Source organism: Lissotriton helveticus, chromosome 11 (assembly GCF_964261635.1).
Source record: "Lissotriton helveticus chromosome 11, aLisHel1.1, whole genome shotgun sequence".
NCBI classification, from domain to species: Eukaryota; Metazoa; Chordata; class Amphibia; order Caudata; family Salamandridae; genus Lissotriton; species Lissotriton helveticus.
The window spans coordinates 474,359,177-474,378,622 of record NC_136072.1 but is presented as its reverse complement, the minus strand read 5'-3'; the positions used below and the strand labels follow the sequence as shown (position 1 = coordinate 474,378,622).

The window sequence follows — 19,446 nt, the reverse complement described above, 5'->3', positions numbered from 1 at the left end:
AGATGGAATGTGTATGAACTATAAAATGTGGTTATTGGTTGAGGAAGGGTATTAACCCTACTCAAGCAACAACCATACTCCTTGTCAGGTGTAACTAAATTAACCAATGCTTAACCCTATCATAGCTTGGCACAAAAGCAGACAGCCTTGACTTAGAGGCACTGTGTAAAATATTTTAGTGCCTACCTTAGGGGTGACATATGTACTAAACAGGACGATGTAGGCCTGGCAAAAGGTTTATTTTGTCAGGTCAACATTGGCAGTTTAACACTGCACTACAGACTGTAATGGCAGGCCTGGGACATTGTAAGAGTGCTATGTTATTAGATGTCACAATGAGTGATGCAGGCCTACTAGTAGCATTTAATTTACAGGCTCTGAGTACATGCAGTACCATATACTAGGGCCTTATAAGTAAAATAAACATGCCAATTAGGTGTAAGCCAATTTTACCATATTTTAGGGAGAGTGTACTAGCAGTTAAGTACTGGTTAGCAGTGGTAAAGTGTTAGGAGTCCAACTGCCAACACAAGCTAAGTTCACAAAAACAAGAGGGGGGAAGGCAATGAGTGTTGGGGTGACCCTAAAGAGAGGGCCAAGTCCAACAGGCTGACATAATGATATAAATAATGTTTAACGCAGCTCATGGAATTTGAGGAATACTGCCAAATTCTGCCAATTGCAGCATGGCAAAATCTTTTTCCAGCACATGAGCTGGTGAATGTGAGAAAGATTGGGTGCCCTCTAGTGCATTTTCCAGCTTCTAGAAAGTCTTCTTGATTGATTTTTTTACCACAAGCAATTGCAAGAACATTTGTGGTCTGAGTGTTGATTCTCAAATAGATTTTCTACTCATGTGGCAGCAAGATCTACTCGGATAGTAGCACATTCATGTGCATCGGTATAGAGTCAAACTATCGAGTTTTTTATTTCGACTAGACAGAATATCGAGTTAAAAATATAGAATAGATATAATATCGACCAGACAGAATATAGACTACCAAAATATCGACTAGAAAATTTTAATATCGAATAGAATAGCAATAATATCGATTCCAAAATATAGAATGTACATATTATCGACTAGACAGAATATAGACAACAAAAATATCGAAATTAAGGTAAGTTAATATTAATTTTTATTTTTTTTGTAATATAATTCTGTAGCGGGTTGTGGGTTTATAGGGGAATAGGGTGGGAAGTAATTTAATTCTAATTAATTAAATATGTTATTTTATTTATTGGTATTTATTTAGAATTAATTGTTAATTAATTATTAATTGGTAATTAATTTGAATATAATTCGTAATTAATTTTAATTGATTAATTGATAAATATGTTAATTTTAGTAATTTATTTTCTGCAGCGGGTTGTGGGTTTATAGGGGAATAGGGTGGGAAGTAATTTAATTATAATTACTTAAATGTTATTTTATTTATTGGCATTTATTTAGAATTAATTGTTAATTAATTATTATTTGGTAATTAATTAAAATAAAATTGGTAATTAATTAATTATAATTGATTAATTGATACATATGTTAATTCTAATAATTTATTTTCTGTAGCGGGTTGTGGGTTTATAGGGGAATAGGGTGGGAAGTAATTTAATTATAATTAATTAAATATGTTATTTTATTTATTGGTATTTATTTAGAATTAATTGTTAATTAATTATTAATTGGTAATTAATTAAAATTAAAATGGTAAATAATTTTAATTGATTAATTGATAAATATGTTAATTTTAATAATTTATTTTCTGTAGCGGGTTGTGGGTTTATAGGGGAATAGGGTGCGAAGTAATTTCATTATAATTAATTAAATATGTTATTTTATTTATTGGTATTTATTTAGAAATAATTGTTAAATAATTAATAATTGGTAATTAATTCAAATATAACTGGTAATGTATTGTAATTGATAAATTGATAATTATGTTACTTTTATTAAATTATTTTCTGTAGTGGGTTGTGGGTTTATAGGGGAACAGCTTGGAAAGTAATTTAATAGTAAGTAATTACATTTTTTAAATATTTTTTTGTGTCTAATTTCTAAATATTTTTAAATTGTAAAATAATGTATGGTTAATTTGTAAATAATTAGTATTATTAGGTTATTTTTATTATTAATTAATTGTTATTTTTAATTGTTATTGATTAATTAATATATTTTATACAATTGTAAAATATTTTAATTAATTTGTAATTAGTATTAATATTTATGTTATTTATATTTATATATGAAGTATTTACTTTCCCCTCTATTGCACTCACTGGAGTGGGAATAGTGATTTGTACCCCTACGCTATCCAACGCTTTCCCTACTGTTGCACTCTCTGGAGTGGGAATATTAATTTTTACCCCTACGCTATCCAACGCTTTCCCTACTGTTGCACTCTCTGGAGTGGGAATAGTAATTTTTACCCTCCCACTATCCAACGATTTCCCTACTGTTGCACTCTCTGGAGTCGGAATAGTAATTTTTACCCCTACGCTATCCAACGTTTTCCCTACTGTTGCACTCACTGGAGTGGGAATAGTAATTTTTACCCCCACGCTATCCAACGCTTTCCCTACTGCTGCATTCACTGGAGTGGGAATAGTATTTTTTACCCCTACGCTATCCAATGTTTTCCCTACTGTTGCACTCTCTGGAGTGGGAATAGTAATTTTCACCCCTACGTTATCCAACGCTTTCCCTACTGTTGCACTCTCTGGAGTGGGAATAGTAATTTTTACCCTCCCACTATCCAACGCTTTCCTTACTGTTGCACTCTCTGGAGTGGGAATAGTAATTTTTACCCTCCCACTATCCAACACTTTCCCTACTGTTGCACTCTCTGGAGTTGGAATAGTAATTTTTACCCCTACGCTATCCAACGTTTTCCCTACTGTTGCACTCACTGAAGTGGGAATAGTAATTTTTACTCCTACGCTATCCAACGCTTTCCCTACTGTTGCATTCACTGGAGTGGGAATGGTAATTTTTACCCCTACGCTATCCAGCGTTTTCCCTACTGTTGCACTCTCTGGAGTGGGAATAGTAAGTTTTACCCCTACGCTATCCAACGCTTTCCCTACTGTTGCACTCTCTGGAGTGGGAATAGTAATTTTTACCCTCCCACTATCCAACGCTTTCCCTACTGTTGCACTCTCTGGAGTGGGAATAGTAATTTTTACCCCTATGCTATCCAACACTTTCCCTACTGTTGCACTCTCTGGAGTGGGAATAGTAATTTTTACCCCCACGCTATCCAACGCTTTCCCTACTGTTGCACTCTCTGGAGTGGGAAAGGTAATTTTTACCCATACGCTATCCAACGTTTTCCCTACTGTTGCACTCTCTGGAGTGGGAATAGTAATTTTTACCCTCCCACTATCCAACGCTTTCCCTACTGTTGCACTCTCTGGAGTTGAAATAGTAATTTTTACCCCTACGCTATCCAACGCTTTCCCTACTGTTGCGCTCACTGGAGTGGGAATAGTAATTTATACCCCTACGCTATCCAACGCTTTCCCTACTGTTGCACTCACTGGAGTGGGAATAGTAATTTTTACCCCTACGCTATCCAACGCTTTCCCTACTGTTGCACTCACTGGAGTGGGAATAGTAATTTTTACCCCCACGCTATCCAACCCTTTCCCTACTGTTGCACTCTTTGGAGTGGGAATAGTAATTTTTACCCTCCCACTATCCAACGCTTTCCCTACTGTTGCACTCTCTGGAGTTGGAATAGTAAATTTTACCCCTACGCTATCCAACGTTTTTCCTACTGTTGCACTCACTGGAGTGGGAATAGTAATTTTTACCCCTACGCTATCCAACACTTTCCCTACTGTTGCATTCACTGGAGTGGGAATAGTAATTTTTACCCCTACGCTATCCAACGTTTTCCCTACTGTTGCACTCTCTGGAGTGGGAATAGTAATTTTTACCCCTACGCTATCCAACGCTTTCCCTACTGTTGCACTCTCTGGAGTGGGAATAGTAATTTTTACCCTCCCACTATCCAACGCTTTCCCTACTGTTGCACTCTCTGGAGTGGGAATAGTCATTTTTACCCCTACGCTATCCAACGCTTTCCCTACTGTTGCGCTCTCTGGAGTGGGAATAGTAATTTCTACCCTCCCACTATCCAACGCTTTCCCTACTGTTGCACTCCCAGGAGTTGGAATAGTAATTTTTACCCCTACGCTATCCAACGCTTTCCCTACTGTTGGGCTCACTGGAGTGGGAATAGTAATTTTTACCCCTACGCTATCCAACGCTTTCCCTACTGTTGCACTCTTTGGAGTGGGAATAGTAATTTTTACCCCTACGCTATCCAACGCTTTCCCTTCTGTTGCACTCTTTGGTGTGGGAATAGTAATTTTTACCCCTACGCTATCCAATGTTTTCCCTACTGTTGCACTTACTGGAGTGGTTGTATTAAATGTAACCCTCTCGCTATCCTACGGTAAAAATATTGTACATGTTTTGTTAATAATATGAATATATATATATATATATATATATATATATATATATATATATATATATCACGCTCCTGCTTGCTTCATTTTTTGAAAGGCACTCAGACACCAGCATAGAGTTCCAAGCACAAACCCTTTATTCATCAGTAAGGATAATGTCAGCCTGCTCCTTTCGCAGCCGTGACTCCACTTCTGCCGACGCGTTTCGCGGTACATCCGCTTCTTCAAAGGCTTGTGGTGCCGCCAGTAGGTAATATATATATATATATATATATATTCACTGAAAAAACCATAGGTTATAGACCATATATAGTTAGGAATTAGCATTTAAAAAACCTTATTTTACTCACACAAAACCATTGAAATTCCATATATAGTTAGTTGCACTAACTATATATCGCGCACCCGCAATCCACTGCTGATGATGTCACATATTACATCATTCATGACATGGTCAGTGACATCACTGATGACATCACTGATGACATCTCAAATGACATCACTGATGACATCACTGATGACATCATCTAGTGTCTGTGTGTTTTTGTAAAGTTTAAATACGTTTTACATATTGAAGAATGAGTGGATGTATGGAAGACTGAGTGTGTGTGTGGCTTGCTGGGAGGTGTGTGACTCTGTGCATATCAATGTGTACTTGTATCAGTGATTGTATAAGAGAGTAAGTATGTGTTAGTATATGTGTGAAAAGTATGGTGTTCTGTGTTTAACTATAGATGAGGAAATCGAAGTGTGATTGATTCTTCACAGGACTGACTAGGTGTATGAGTGCATATGATAGTGTTGTAATAATGAGTGACTGTATGTATGAGTGATTGTATGGGTGAATGAGTGAATGTGTGTGTAGACGTAGGAATCAGTGAGTGCGTATGTAGTAACTGGTATTGGTGTGTCATGATGTCATCAGAGATGTCATTTGAGATGTCATCAGTGATGTCATTTGAGATGTCATTAGTGATGTCATCAGTGATGTCACTGAAGTATGGTGTTCTGTGTTTAACTGTATACATGAGGAAATGGAAGTGTGATTGATTCTTTACAGGACTGACTTGGTGTGTGAGTAACTCCATGGATGAGTGGCAGTGTGTGACTGTCTGCATAGGTGTATGAGTGCATATGATAGTGTTGTAATAATGAGTGACTGTATGTATGAGTGATTGTATGGGTGAATGAGTGAATGTGTGTGTAGACGTAGGAATCAGTGAGTGCGTATGTAGTAACTGGTATTGGTGTGTCATGATGTCATCAGTGATGTCATTTGAGATGTCATCAGTGATGTCATCAGTGATGTCATTTGAGATGTCATCAGTGATGTCATCAGTGATGTCACTGACCATGTCATGAATGATGTAATATGTGACATCATCAGCAGTGGATTGCGGGTGCGCGATATATAGTTAGTGCAACTAACTATATATGGAATTTCAATGGTTTTGTGTGAGTAAAATAAGGTTTTTTAAATGCTAATTCCTAACTATATATGGTCTATAACCTATGGTTTTTTCAGTGAATTTTCAAGGTTTTGTAAATGCTAATTCCTAACTATATATGGTCTATAACCTATGGTTTTTTCAGTGAATTTCAATGGTTTTTTAATAGCAAATATCATAAGCTGTCGAATGTCAAGTACGTGGTAAGTGAAAACATTTTCGTGTTTATGCACACTGATCTGCTTTGAATGGTGCCCCCCCCTCATTTCTATTAGGAGTACTCTCTCTTTGCAGATAGTGAAAGGTAGTTAACGCAGGCCTTTGCCCCCGTTGTAATACGTCGTGCCTGCTTCTCTCTCCATTTGATTGATTGTTATCCAAGCATTTACTGTTTTAGAATTGGTTCTCTTTGGTTCATTCTCTATTTACAAACAAACACAGAGTCGCAATACTCTGTTTAGTCTTTGCAGATAACGAAAAATCGTGTTAAAAAAAAGAAAAGGAATCGAGCAAAATCAGTAGGCCACTAATGGGATCTCTTTTTGACCTCGCTAAAATAGAAACATTAGGAACAACCCCTCATGACAAATACAAAACTAGTGAGATGAACTGAACTCCACACAATGATGGCTGCAAAACAGCTCGGCTCCGCCACCCACCCCGCCCAAAATAACGATAAAGAGCGGCTGCCATGATTGGTTGCGGAATGGCCACGACGGAGCTACGAAATGGTGGTGCTCTCATGCTAACCCCAGCTTCAGTCTGAAACATCCAGAAACACTGTAGACTACCAATTCGATCAGTTCCGGTAGCGCCCCAATGTAACCCGGTAGAGAAGAACTAGCCCTCCCCTCTTTGACTGATGGTTCTTGTTGCCTGTCCCTTCTGTTGTCATTTAGCAGAACTATTTAGCCTGCTGAAAGGGGTTGTGTTCCGACCGCTGGTTGGTGGAGACATTTTGACTATATTCTGGACCTGCGTTGTCGCGTAATGCGTCATATGACGCGCCGCGTTAGCGCATCCGGAAGTCATCCGGGGCGCGACGCGCAGCGCGTAACGTAAGCATAACAAGTCATGTGACTTGTTAATAAAACTTTTCATTGGTTCATTTTACTTTTCTTATTCTAATGATGAAAGGCTTGGTCATATGACCTAAAAATTACGCTTTTTATTACTTCCGAACATAATTTTTTCTAAAATATATGTTATAATGTTCCAGGCTAATGTACTTTCCCGGAAAATTTACAACTGTCCTGCAAGTAAAATATATTCTTTTTTCGAGAAAAAGAGCGTTTCTTCGTCCCATGACGGAGCCGTTGAGCAAAAGAGGGTCGACCTGCTGTCTTAGTCGCCGATACGCCTGAATATGAGATTCTTATCGATCACTTTATGTTGCAGGAGTAGAAAACACAACAGCCCTTGACCATTTATCTTTACTGCGTTCCTGCGTATTATACCTTTTACCCTTCATGTAATTGGTCTGCTTTATTTCACTTGCCTTTTAATGATTCTAAAACAGTGACTATTATTAAAAACTTTACCAATGTATATATTACTACCATGTTTTCTTTTAAAAACCTTTATTGTGAAAATTTCATTATACAAATACGAGCCTATAACCACGTGGGCCGGCCACGGAGCAAACTGTAATCGTATATGATGAATAGACATTTACACTGTAGAGGAACGTAACGGGCGAGCCATTAGGTTGCAAGAACTAAGGTGTCTAACAGTTGCGGAATCGGTGGACGTACATTTTATAATTAAAATACGACAGGGCCAGTTACAATAAAATTATCTAGATATACATTTGCGGGCAAGTACCATGGGTGACGTTAATTCGAACTTTCAATAGTACAGTAATCAATAACACATCACAACTTAATATCAATAGAGATGTCGAAATAGTCAATCTATTCTCGTCCCCGCCCGCCATGTGCTTCAAAACTGCATACGTATCTCGTGATATCAAGGTTTTACAACAAGTACACAACAAGGAGTTACGAGTCCCATTTATTCCGGCGCCATTTTGGGCGAGGACGGGCAGGTCCAGGATATAGTCAAAATGTCTCTACCAACCATCGACTATGATGATGTTCATATGCTGTATTTATTAGAGTAACACTCATCTGTCCACATGAAATTAATTTGCCACAATCTAAACATGTCATTTTAATCTTTCCAAAGTTCTAAATATTTGGGACCATTTCCCTTGCCTCTGATGCTGTCAGTGCCACTTCTTTGATGAATGTACTGGCAGGTCGGGGGTTCTCCTCCAAATCTCTCTTTTATGCAGCACTATAATTAATTGGTGCCACCTCTCCATATGACGATGCATGGTATAGTTACCATAACTATATTTTTTTTCGGTTCCTCTGGAGAGTACATCGTGGCAGATGAAGCGTGTAACGTACCGGGAATTTACCTTTTTTTGCATGTACAGGAAAGGAAAAAAAAAAATCGAGCGTCTGAGTTCTAAAGTGTCCCAGGGCCATTTTAGTAGACCTGGCCCAAATCCAAAGAACAGGCCGCCATTTTGAGAGTCCTGTTGCAGCCGCCTGTCGCTGTAGCATCAAGAGCGGCCGAAACTCAGCTAAATGGCAACTGAAACGGTAAAGGGGCGCCCCACTACAGCAGACGAGCCTCCACCTAGGAAGGCCCGTTCACGCCGCCTCCTCCCCCCCCTTCGGGCACCCCACGCCGTTATTCGGAGCAGTATTGTAGGATGGCCACACCAGTGCGGCAACTTGCTAGACATCACCTCGGTGGTAACCGAATCTCAGCGCCTTGTGGTGTCTTCTCTTCAGAAAATATTCTTGCGCTACCTTTGCCCCATTTGCACATCGGTCCGCTACTGACGCCATCTCACAGGCTAATGGGGCGCCCCACGCCGAGTTTCAGCATTGTAGGATGACCACACCAGTACAGCAACTTGCTAGACATCACCTCGGTGCCATCCGGATCTCGGCGCCCCACTGCAGATGAAGTGCCTCTCAACTATGAAACCACCACGGTGCCATCCGGATCTTGGCGCCTTGTGCTGGTTCCGGCCTATTCACACATCGGTCCGCTACTGACGCCACCTCACAGGCCAACGGGGCGCCCCACGCCGAGTTTCAGCATTGTAGGATGGCCACACCAGTACAGCAACTTGCTAGACATCACCTCGGTGCCATCCGGATCTTGGCATCTCAACGCCTAGTGGTATCTTCCATACAGAAAATATTGTTGCGCTGCCTTTGGCCCCATTCGCACATCGGTCCGCTACTGACACCATCTCACAGGCCAACAGGGCGCCCCACGCCGACTTTTACCATTGTAGGATGGCCACACCAGTGCCACAACTTGCTAGACACCACCTCGGTGCCATCCGGATCTTGGCATCTCAGCGCCTTGTGGTGTCTTCTATTCAGAAAATGTTGTTGCGCTGCCTTTGGCCCCATTCGCACATCGGTCCGCTACTGACGCCATCTCACAGGCCAACGGGGCGCCCCACGCCGACTTTCAACATTGTAGGATGGCCACACCAGTGCGACAACTTGCTAGACACCACCTCGGTGCCATCCGGATCTTGGCGCGTTGTGCTGCCTTCGGCCTATTCGCACATCGGTCCGCTACTGACGCGAACTCACAGGCCAACAGGGCGCCCCACGCCGACTTTCAGCATTGTAGGATGGCCACACCAGTGCTGCAACTTGCTGGACACCACCTCGGTGCCATCCGGATCTTGACGCGTTGTGTTGCCTTCGGCCTATTCGCACATCGGTCCGCTACTGACGCCGCCTCACGTGCCAACGTATTTTCTCCGCATTTTATACCCTATGCCGCATAACAGGTCATGTGACTTGTTTATAAAACTTTTCATTGGTTCATTTTACTTTTGGTTTCCTAATGATGGAAGGCTTGATCATATGACCTAAAAACAACACTTTTCATTGGATGAAAACTTTTTTTTTTCCCCCAAACGATGAAAGCCCCACCTTGTTTCTGGATGTTTCAGACTGAAGCTGGCGTCACCATGAAAGCACCACCATCTCGTGGCTCCGTCGTAGTCATTCCGCGAGCAATCATGGCAGCCGCTCCCCACCAGAAGCCTGCAGGAGTCGGGGGCCCCCAAAACTTTTGATGAATCCTCAAGGCGGAGGGGACGCTTTCGAGAATGGGGTCCAAGACCTAGCAGACAAGCGTCCGATTTCCAAGGTGTCCCAGGGCCATTTCAGTGGACCAGGCCCAAAAAGGAAACAGCCTGCCGCCATTTTGAGAGTCCTGTGACAGCCGCCTATCGCTGCACCGCAAGAGTGGGCGCAACTCAGCCGAATTGCGGCTTTTGACACAGTGGACCAAAAGCGGACGGAATGGCAACTGAAACGGTAAAGGGGCGCCCCACTACAACAGACGAGACTCCACCTGGAGAGGCCCGTTCACGCCGCCTCCCCCGGGGCGCCCCACGCCGTTATTCGGAGCAGCATTGTAGGATACCAAAACCAGTGCGGCAACTTACTGGACATCACCTTGGTGCCATCGTTCTGCTGCCTTGGAACTATTCGCACAACAGTTTGCTACTGATGACCCACCCCCCGCGACGCCCCACGCCGGATGCCGAAATCAGTGAAATCTGGACGTTGTGCTGCGTTGGGACTATTCGCACAGCCGACCGCTACTTCGTTGTTTTTCCCTAAAAATGTTTATATGTTATTACTGTTTTTGTTTTCTTGTATATATTTATAAGTTATTAAAGTTTTATAATCTTACTACTTTGTTGGAGTGCTATATATTTTTAATGTGACACATAATTGTAAAAACTTTGATGTACAAAGAGTCATCCCTGGAATCTTCCGCTTCAGGCTCGGTCCCCTCCCCAATCACAATACAGGATGGTTTTCAGATAATAGGAACGCGTCTGCTGTGACGGATCTCATCGAGTGTGGGCCTTGATCTACTATAACTCCTTTGAAGAGGGGTGATTCTTTACAGCTGGGGCCATAAACTACATCTGCAGGGCTAGCTGATACCCTAGGACCGGCCTGGACAATCGGACACAGAGGAAAAGGAGTGTCAGAGGGTGCGGTAGTGAATAGGGCGAAAGGGAGGTGTCGGGCGGGCACAGGGTGTGATTCTCAGTGAAGAGCAGCGCAGATGGGGGGTGGTTTATTACCCATGCATAAGACAGAGAGCGGGGGTGACCACTGCCTGGGGGAGATGCTTGCGAGGGTGGGGAGCCATGCTAAGGATCGACAGCGTGCAGAGAGTGGGTCTGGTCAAGGCATCTAAAATGACTGCCGTGCACGACAAAAGTGTGGCATTTGAAAAAAGGCAAGATGGCGCAGACAATGTTTTTCAACACTTCCTGATTTCCTTCGAATCGAACGTTAACAGACGTTGGGGCATATTACCAAAGTTAAGCGATATTTATCCCTAACGATGCTTAGCAACACATTTTTTACCGCTAAGCATCTTCAGAAATTATCGCAGATAAACCTTGCTATTATCAAGGTTTATCGCAAATACGATAAAAAACGACCGCAATGCATTAATATCGCTGAAAACTCAGCGATATTCATGCATTACCGAGCTAATGCTCTTAGCCATGTTATCCACCTCCCATTGGATAACATGGCTAAGAACTGCTCAGGGCAGGTGGTAGCTTTTGGAGATATTCGCGCTTATCGCGAATATTTCCAAAAGTTGGTAATAGGAGATAGCGATGTTAGCGACTGTTTCCAGTCGCTAACATCTTGGCATGCCCACTTTGCATGTCATTAGTGATAAATATCACTCACATGCAAAGTGGGGCCCAAGATGGTCGCTATCTCCTACTAGCCGTCGCTAACTGGTGTTAGCAACAGCTAGGTAATACAGAGATAATTTTATCTCCGCGAAGCGGAGCGCTGTTACAGATATATATCTTGTTTTTGAACGTTAATTTCTCAAAATCCACTGAAGCACATATATTGAGACCTAGCAAAGGCACATCGAGCTACCAGTCCCTACAATTTTGCCAAGTTTCGTGCAAATCCATTCAGCCGTTCGATTATTATTATTATTATTTTTTTTGCCCCGCGGGGCCCTTTTAAAACCTCCACATCAAACCTAAGAGGTCAAGGAGGATCTACTATGCCCCCTTATGGTCATTTGCCCCTTCGCTTTGGCCTCCTCTTGTCTCTCGATCCTACCGAGAGACAAGATGGCGGCCGCTACGGACTGTTTGCAATGTTTACAGACGCCGGAGAACCAATCAGCTTCGCAAACCTCCGTTACGCGAAGCGGAGCGCTGTTACAGATATATATCTTTTTTTGAACGTTAATTTCTCAAAATCCACTGGAGCACATATATTGAGACCTAGCAAAGGCACATCGGGCTACCAGTCCCTAATATTTTACCAAGTTTCGTGCAAATCCATTCTGCCGTTCGATTATTATTATTATTTTTTTTTTGCCCCGCGGGGCCCTTTTAAAACCTCCACATCAAACCTAGAGGGTCAGGGAGGATCTACTATGCCCCCTTATGGTCATTTGCCCCTTCGCTTTGGCCTCCGCTTGTCTCTCGATCCTACCGAGAGACAAGATGGCGGCCGCTACGGACTGTTTGGAATGTTCACAGACGCCAGAGAACCAATCAGCTTCGCTTCACAAAGCTCCGTAACGCGTAAAGTCCGCGAACCGGAGCGCTGCCCGGTCCGCTGTTACAGATATATATCTTTTTTTGAACGTTAATTTCTCAAAATCCACTGAAGCACATATATTGAGACCTAGCAAAGGCACATTGGGCTACCAGTCCCTACAATTTTGCCAAGTTTCGTGCAAATCCATTCAGCCGTTCGGGCTAAAAGTGAGGCCAACCGCCCTATGGAAAACTCAATGTTAAAAACACGTTTTGGGACCCCCCTTTTTTCTCGGCCCCCCCTTGACGAACCCCCCCCCCCAAATTTTCAAGGGCTGCTCAGAAACAAAATGTGCCATTTTCCTGAAAATTTCAGCCAATTCCGTCCACAAACGCCAAAGTTATTAGACATAGAATTTTCAAAAATCCCATAGAGAAAAAATCCTAACTATATATACCTACTGGCGACCGCCAGTAGGTAATATATATATATATATATATATATATATATATATATATATATATATATATATACATGTATGTATTAAATTTTTTAATTTTTTTATTTTAAAGTTACATTAATTATTTATTAATTTTACATTTATTCAATTATTTTAAGTATGTTTAAACTAATTATATTTATCATTATATTAGTTTTAAATAAATGTTAAGACATTTAAAAAATTCGATATTTTGACAGTCTATATTTTTTACAATCGATGTTTTGGAGTCGATATTTTTGTACTTACCTGTTTGTAGATAGGCAGTCGATATTCTGGCATTCTATATTTTTACCTCGATATTTTGGTAGGTCGAAATTTTGTCTGTCGATATTCTGTCAGTGATCCTTGTGCATCACATCTTCCCCTTCACATTGATTTTTCACCACTCTCCCATGCAGAGTGTTCTCACAAATGATCTTCTTTGAGATGTCATAGCGTTGATATGAAAGGTATGATTTCACATAGCATAAGTGATGTACTATAAAGGGGTATAAGCAGAGCATGGAGAAGGCACGAGTTATAGTTAATGTAGTGTGGCTACCTAGTTCGCTACACTGTGGATGGGGATGTGTGAGTTATAATAATTTGAAGGTGTTGCGTTAATGATAAATTTAAGATATAACTATAACTTTTGAATTTCTAATGTTTGTCTAGTTTAAGTTTGGTTTAATATTAAATAAAGTTATAGTAATTTAAAGGTGGTGTCTAACTATAACTAAGGTTTAACTTCAGTTTTTTTAATTAAATTTGAAAGTTAAATAAGAAATGTTCTTCAAATGGGAGCGTCCAGTGTCTTTGAGCGGAGTGTGGTTAATGGAGTATTGTACAGTACTTTAGAGGAGTGTGTCATACAGTGCAGTGTGGTAGAGTGGAATAGAGTGAAGTGACAGAGTATAGCAAAGTAAAGCGTTATAGAGTGAAGTGGTGGAAAAGAGTGGAGTGCAGTAGAGTGGCATTGCGTAGCGTAGAGTCGAATAAACTCATATATTGGAGTGGTGTGTCATACAGTAGAGTGCAGTAATGTGTCACAGAGTGTCTTGCAGAGTAGAGTGTTGTACAGTCGAGTGAGGGGGCATAGAGGGTGGAGTAGAGTATTTCACAATGGACTGTAGGAGCATAGTGTGGAGTGGTGTGTCAAAGTGGAGTGGCATATCGTAGAGTGGAGTGTTATGAAGTGGAGTGGCATGTGGTAGAGTGGAGTAGCGTGGAGTGGCATGAAGTATCAGAGTGGAATGTCATATAGTGGAGGGGGGTGTTGTAGAGTGGAGTGACTTGTTATAAATTGGAGCATAATGTCGTTCAGTGGAGTGAGTGGCATGTTGTAGAGTTTAGTTTAAGCAGACGTAGTGTTAAAATGCCTGAATGGATGTAGATGAAATTTGGCAGAAATGCAGAATAAGGAGTGGAAAAGGTAATGTTTGGTAGTATATCTAATATGGTAAAGTAATGTTAAAGTAATAAGCCACTAAACACATATCTGCAGATTTCTTAAAATATTACCCAGCGCAGCAAGACACCTTGCCGCATTGTGTGACAGGGAGAGGGCAGGAATTCATCATATTGATGAAGATATGGTGCTTTCCTGCTCCTTTCTTGTGCTGGTGCACTTGTGGTTGCCTAGTGCCAATGCAATCACCCTTGCGCCATGGTGCAAGGGTGCCTGCGTTGCAGACAGGATTGATTTTGTGCAGGAAGGAAATCCTTCCTGCACAAAAATAATCCTTAGAGGCTTTTTCCTCTTTCTAAGTGTGCTGCAGAATACAGCATACTTAGAAAGAGGAAACAAAGAGAAGAAATAAAGATATTTCACCTTGTTGTGCCTCCCCAGCGAAGGTGATTAAATCAGATCAAGGGGTCTGTCAAGGATGTATTTTGGCCCCTTTTTATTTACACTTTACATCAATGGGTTGGCGAACAAACAAGAAAAATGTGTAAAGGACTTATCGTTAGTGGATAAGCGTCACTCCTTGTTTTATCTGCAGTTCTGCTGGCCGGAACCACTAATGATCTGCAGGGTCTTCTGAATCAATCTTCCTCCTTTATGGAGAACTTGGACATTAATACAAATCTAACTTAGTCTGTTACCATGACTTGTGGCTCAAGGAAAACAAAGAAGCGTGTACATGTATTAGAGGATCTTACGGTGGGACGGGTTCAGACCATCACATATTTAGGCATTCCCTTACATTCATCGCTCGCTTGCAGTCATCTAGTTAAAATTAAAGCTCTATAACTTATCAGATCCATAGATGCGATTTTTAGGTTTGCACAGAAATTGGGCTATACACATATTAATGAGCTGCTAATTTTATACAAGAGCTTGTCTATTGCTACATACAGGGCTGGTTAGTGGTGCTTTGAAGCAGCATATGAACTTCAGATAGCTAAAAACAAATTCCTAAGAAGGCTGTTGGTGGTCCCCCAGGTGTGCCCTACTTTTATCCGACATAGTGAGTTAGTCGTATCCTACGTTGAGGATTATATAAAGATCCTCCCTCTTTTACTGTGGGTTTCTAAGTGGCGAGAGCCCCAGCGGAGTCTTACTCAACAGATTATAAAAGATTGTTTAAATCTGGATAGGGTCTTCTGTATTCCCTGATGGATGTATGACGGTACAATGCGTACCGTTACAACGCGTACCTTTACGACGCAGGTTTAACAACGCAAGTCGTTACAACGACTTGCGTTGGGGGGTGCTGGATAGTGAATAGTTTAATTTACTATTCCAACTCCAGTCCCCGTGGATAGTAGGGAAGGTGTTGGATAATAAATTAAACTATCCCCTATCCTAGAGCGCCCTCCAGTGAAAGTCGTTGTAACGACTTTCGTTGTAAATCCTGCGTTGGAATGGTACCACGTTGTAACGGTTCTGTTGTAAAGGATGTTTCCCTTCCCTTATTAATGTATATTAAATCACTTTCCAGTCTTTACGACTCATAGAGCTGGTTAGTGACCAAGAAAACGCTAGATTAATCAGCAAGGAAGAAGTGAAGCAAACATATGCTGCTATACTTGCATATCATATATTAGTTCAGGAAACAAGCAAACCGCTAGTGCAGAAACATGTTAATTTATTTTTGGAGAGCGGGCCAACATCTTATCCCTTGAGAATTACTAACCCACAGTATAGATTTTACCGATTGTCCTTCAGAATAAATACTGTGCACTTACTGGTTGCATTTCCCAAATGTGTCAACTGGTTTGAGAATCTTCCTGAATGTCTGTGTGATTAAAGTAGCTCCCCAGAGCACCTTGCCCTTTATAATTTTTTGTAAACTTTATATGTTGCCTAGGAAACAATATCTTCTGCCTATACCGTGTGACCTGAAGATCGCAAGGGCCAGGCGGGCATTAAATATTTTGTTATACTGTAACTAGATGTTTAGATCGTGCCTTGAGATTAAGGAAACAACTTGATTAAACCAGCTTTATTATTTGCATTCTTGAGTTTTTATTTACTCGCTGTGTATAGAGGATTGTGGATATTGTGCTTTTTAAGTCCTCAAGTCATTTATGTTTGTAATATTTTATAATAATTACGGAGACTGCTTTTATTATATGGCTTATTATCATCGTAATTGTATGCCTAAAATCGATTAAGTGCCATGTTTTTATGAAATTGTCCTAGAGTACTTTCAATTAGGCCCAATGTATCTATATTTTTTATGACTGTTTTTCTTTTTCTTTTATCTATTTGAATACGTTTGTGTTATGTTGTGTCTGTTAAATAATCTTAATGTAACCATGTTCTTCTGTTAGTGCTTTTATGGCTATTTTTGGCCGAATAATGATATTTGTCCTGACCTAGTTATTGAGTAGGTAACAACTTAAATAATAAATCTAGTCCAACAGCCCCCTGCTCAAGTCCATGTGGAGAGAAGAGACGTTGGATGGTGCATACATGGGGAGAGTGGTACAAAAGGGGGTGGTGATGGACGGAGCATCTGAACCAATCAAACACTCACACCCAGTCAAAAGATCTGGGTTTAATCCATCAGCGTTCTTTAGCCCACTCTGCCACCCCAGTTCAGACATGGCTATATGCAAATCAGTCTGACCCTGTGCCTCATGGGAACAGTCCAGCCCGAACTGCCAAGCCATGCCTTCCCTAGACCGGAAACAAGCTTCCGATCTCAAAATCCAAGCAGGTATCATCAACAAAGAAACATTCTGGAATGCCTATTGTTAGTAACTGTTAAGATATCCAGTTCTTTTCTTTACACAGAACGGCCCCTTTAAGCACTGGGTATAATGGCATTTCAAAATAGAATCTATTTCTTAATGCTAGCCTCTAAAGAATAAAAGTGATATCTGTAAAGAACTTCTATGGAAACCAGAAAGAAAGAAAGAAAGATAGAAATGTCCTCAAAGTTGTCCTTTTGTCAAATCTGTTTTTCACAACACCAGACACTTTGGAATGCAGCAGTAAATCTTGATGAAATAGAAAAAAAACAAATTGAAGGAGAGAGACATGCATAATTTAAAGAAGGAGCCAAGTTTCTGCCTTTTCGGGATTTTTTTTGATGCACATCCAGTAATATAAGGCAATGAACACTGTGAGTCTCAGGGCTTCACTTCAGTCAGGCTGGCTATATTTGAGAATTATCTGGGTATCCTTCGTGGGTATTATCTTAAAATGTATATATATGGAAACGAATAATGCTGGCAAGGGGGTGGTAACTGAATCAGAGATACGAGGAACCAGGCGATCATCAAAGGTGATGAAGATCAGAGTAGTGTGACATGGAGGCAGGCCTACAATTGGATTTGTAGCCTAAGGAGTAGACGGTCTAACTGACGGCCTAGTCCGATTTCATGTTACTATAAGCCTGTGAGCGAGATATAACCTTTAATGGGGTTGAAGGTTACTGATCGATGTAAGAGAATGAAGACTGAAAAGCTGCCACCATCAAGTGCCATTCTGAGGTCCAAAAAATTTGAAACAATTAATATAATTGTGACTAGGGATGGACTGATATCTGTTTGTGTTCTTTGTCAGGAACTTTGTTTGATGTTATAAAGACCAGAAAAGCATAGACAATGCATAGACAAAGGCCCATCCCTTTACTTTGGATGGCTGTGCACACCTGGAAACTGGATGAAAAATGACACGGTTTAAGAAGTTCTGATTGGACTTTATCAGCAATGGAGACAAAATATGACTCTTGAAAGAGACAGGAGCATTTGAGACCGGTTATTTGTTAAAGATTTGGAGTAGAGGTCCAGAAATGTGTGGTGTTAACTAGATTCTTCTGAGGATTATTCCAAACAAGGGTTGCTTGACTTGTCTGTTTGCAGTCTATCTTTGATATGAAAAGAGGAAAAAAGGATGGACCATGGCCAGGCCTACATGCACAGAAAGACTTGTGTTAGATGCACCACTAACATGCCAATGGCGTTCTTGCTCTATGGTAATGCTAGTGCCGCACCCATGTATTGGTAAATGACTTTAAAAAATCTAATATTAGGCCTGTTTAAAACTTGAGATCACAGTCATGATTCACCTAAAAAAGTATTCATTATGTGTCACCAACGGATTGGTGTCACTACAACGCATGCTTTTACCACGCATGCCTTTACAACGCGGTTTTTACCACGCAGTCCATTACAACGCATAATGCTTTTAGGCGCTGGATAGTGAATTATTTAATTTACTATTCCAACTCCAGTCCCCGTGGATAGCAGGGAAGGTGTTGGATAGTATATTAAATACATTCCCTATCCTAGAGCGCCCCCCAGCGCATTGCGTTGTAATGGTTTGCGTGGTAAAAGTTGCGATGTAATGGTAGTGCGTTGTAAAAAATTCGTTGTAACCGTGCTACACCGTCACCAACATCTGAAAGGGATTCTCTTCCCAGCATAGTAAACCTACTTGTGTCCTGGTAATCCACGTCGTTGCCGTTGTATGCATTACGGAGTCGGTTGGTCATGATTTTCAGCTGCATGATCTGCTGACGGATAGCCATGTCGGGCTTGGTTATGTCGATATCCACCTCTGGGTTGTTAATCTGACTGGCAAGACCATCTCCCATCAGCTCCGGTAGATATCTAAATAAAGAACATTCCAATATATTAATGACAATTTGGGAGGAATGGTACAATGGCATTTACAAAAAATCCTTGACTTATAAAAATGTTTAGGAGACTCCTCTTAAACTAAGTGAGAGGCTAAAAAGTGACTTAGTCATGATAACAGCATTAACGATCCTCAGGAATATCCCTATTTTGGAATCTGAAAACCTGGGGCATCCCCACAGCTACTGTGGTCCTCTTCTGATCCAACGCAATCCACAAGCACACCACTGAATTAATAAATGGAAACCCCTACTACCTGCCCCATGGTCTCTGCTACACCCTCATCTAGCTCCCTGATCTCCTATTGTGTCCCTCGCTCTTTATATGGTATATTTGAAAATCTTAT

The 19,446-nt window shown here is 41.0% G+C and overlaps 1 protein-coding gene across 1 annotated transcript in view; it reads right to left on the bottom strand.

Moving 5' to 3' along the window:
* The window catches only part of GPC1 (glypican 1), a 418,979-nt gene that overhangs the window by 3,420 nt on the left and 396,113 nt on the right, over positions 1–19,446 (bottom strand). The window contains exon 8 of the mRNA XM_078666069.1: positions 18,898–19,073. Within this exon, the coding sequence (XP_078522195.1) occupies positions 18,898–19,073 (176 nt within the window). The remainder of the gene's footprint in view (positions 1–18,897; positions 19,074–19,446) is intronic.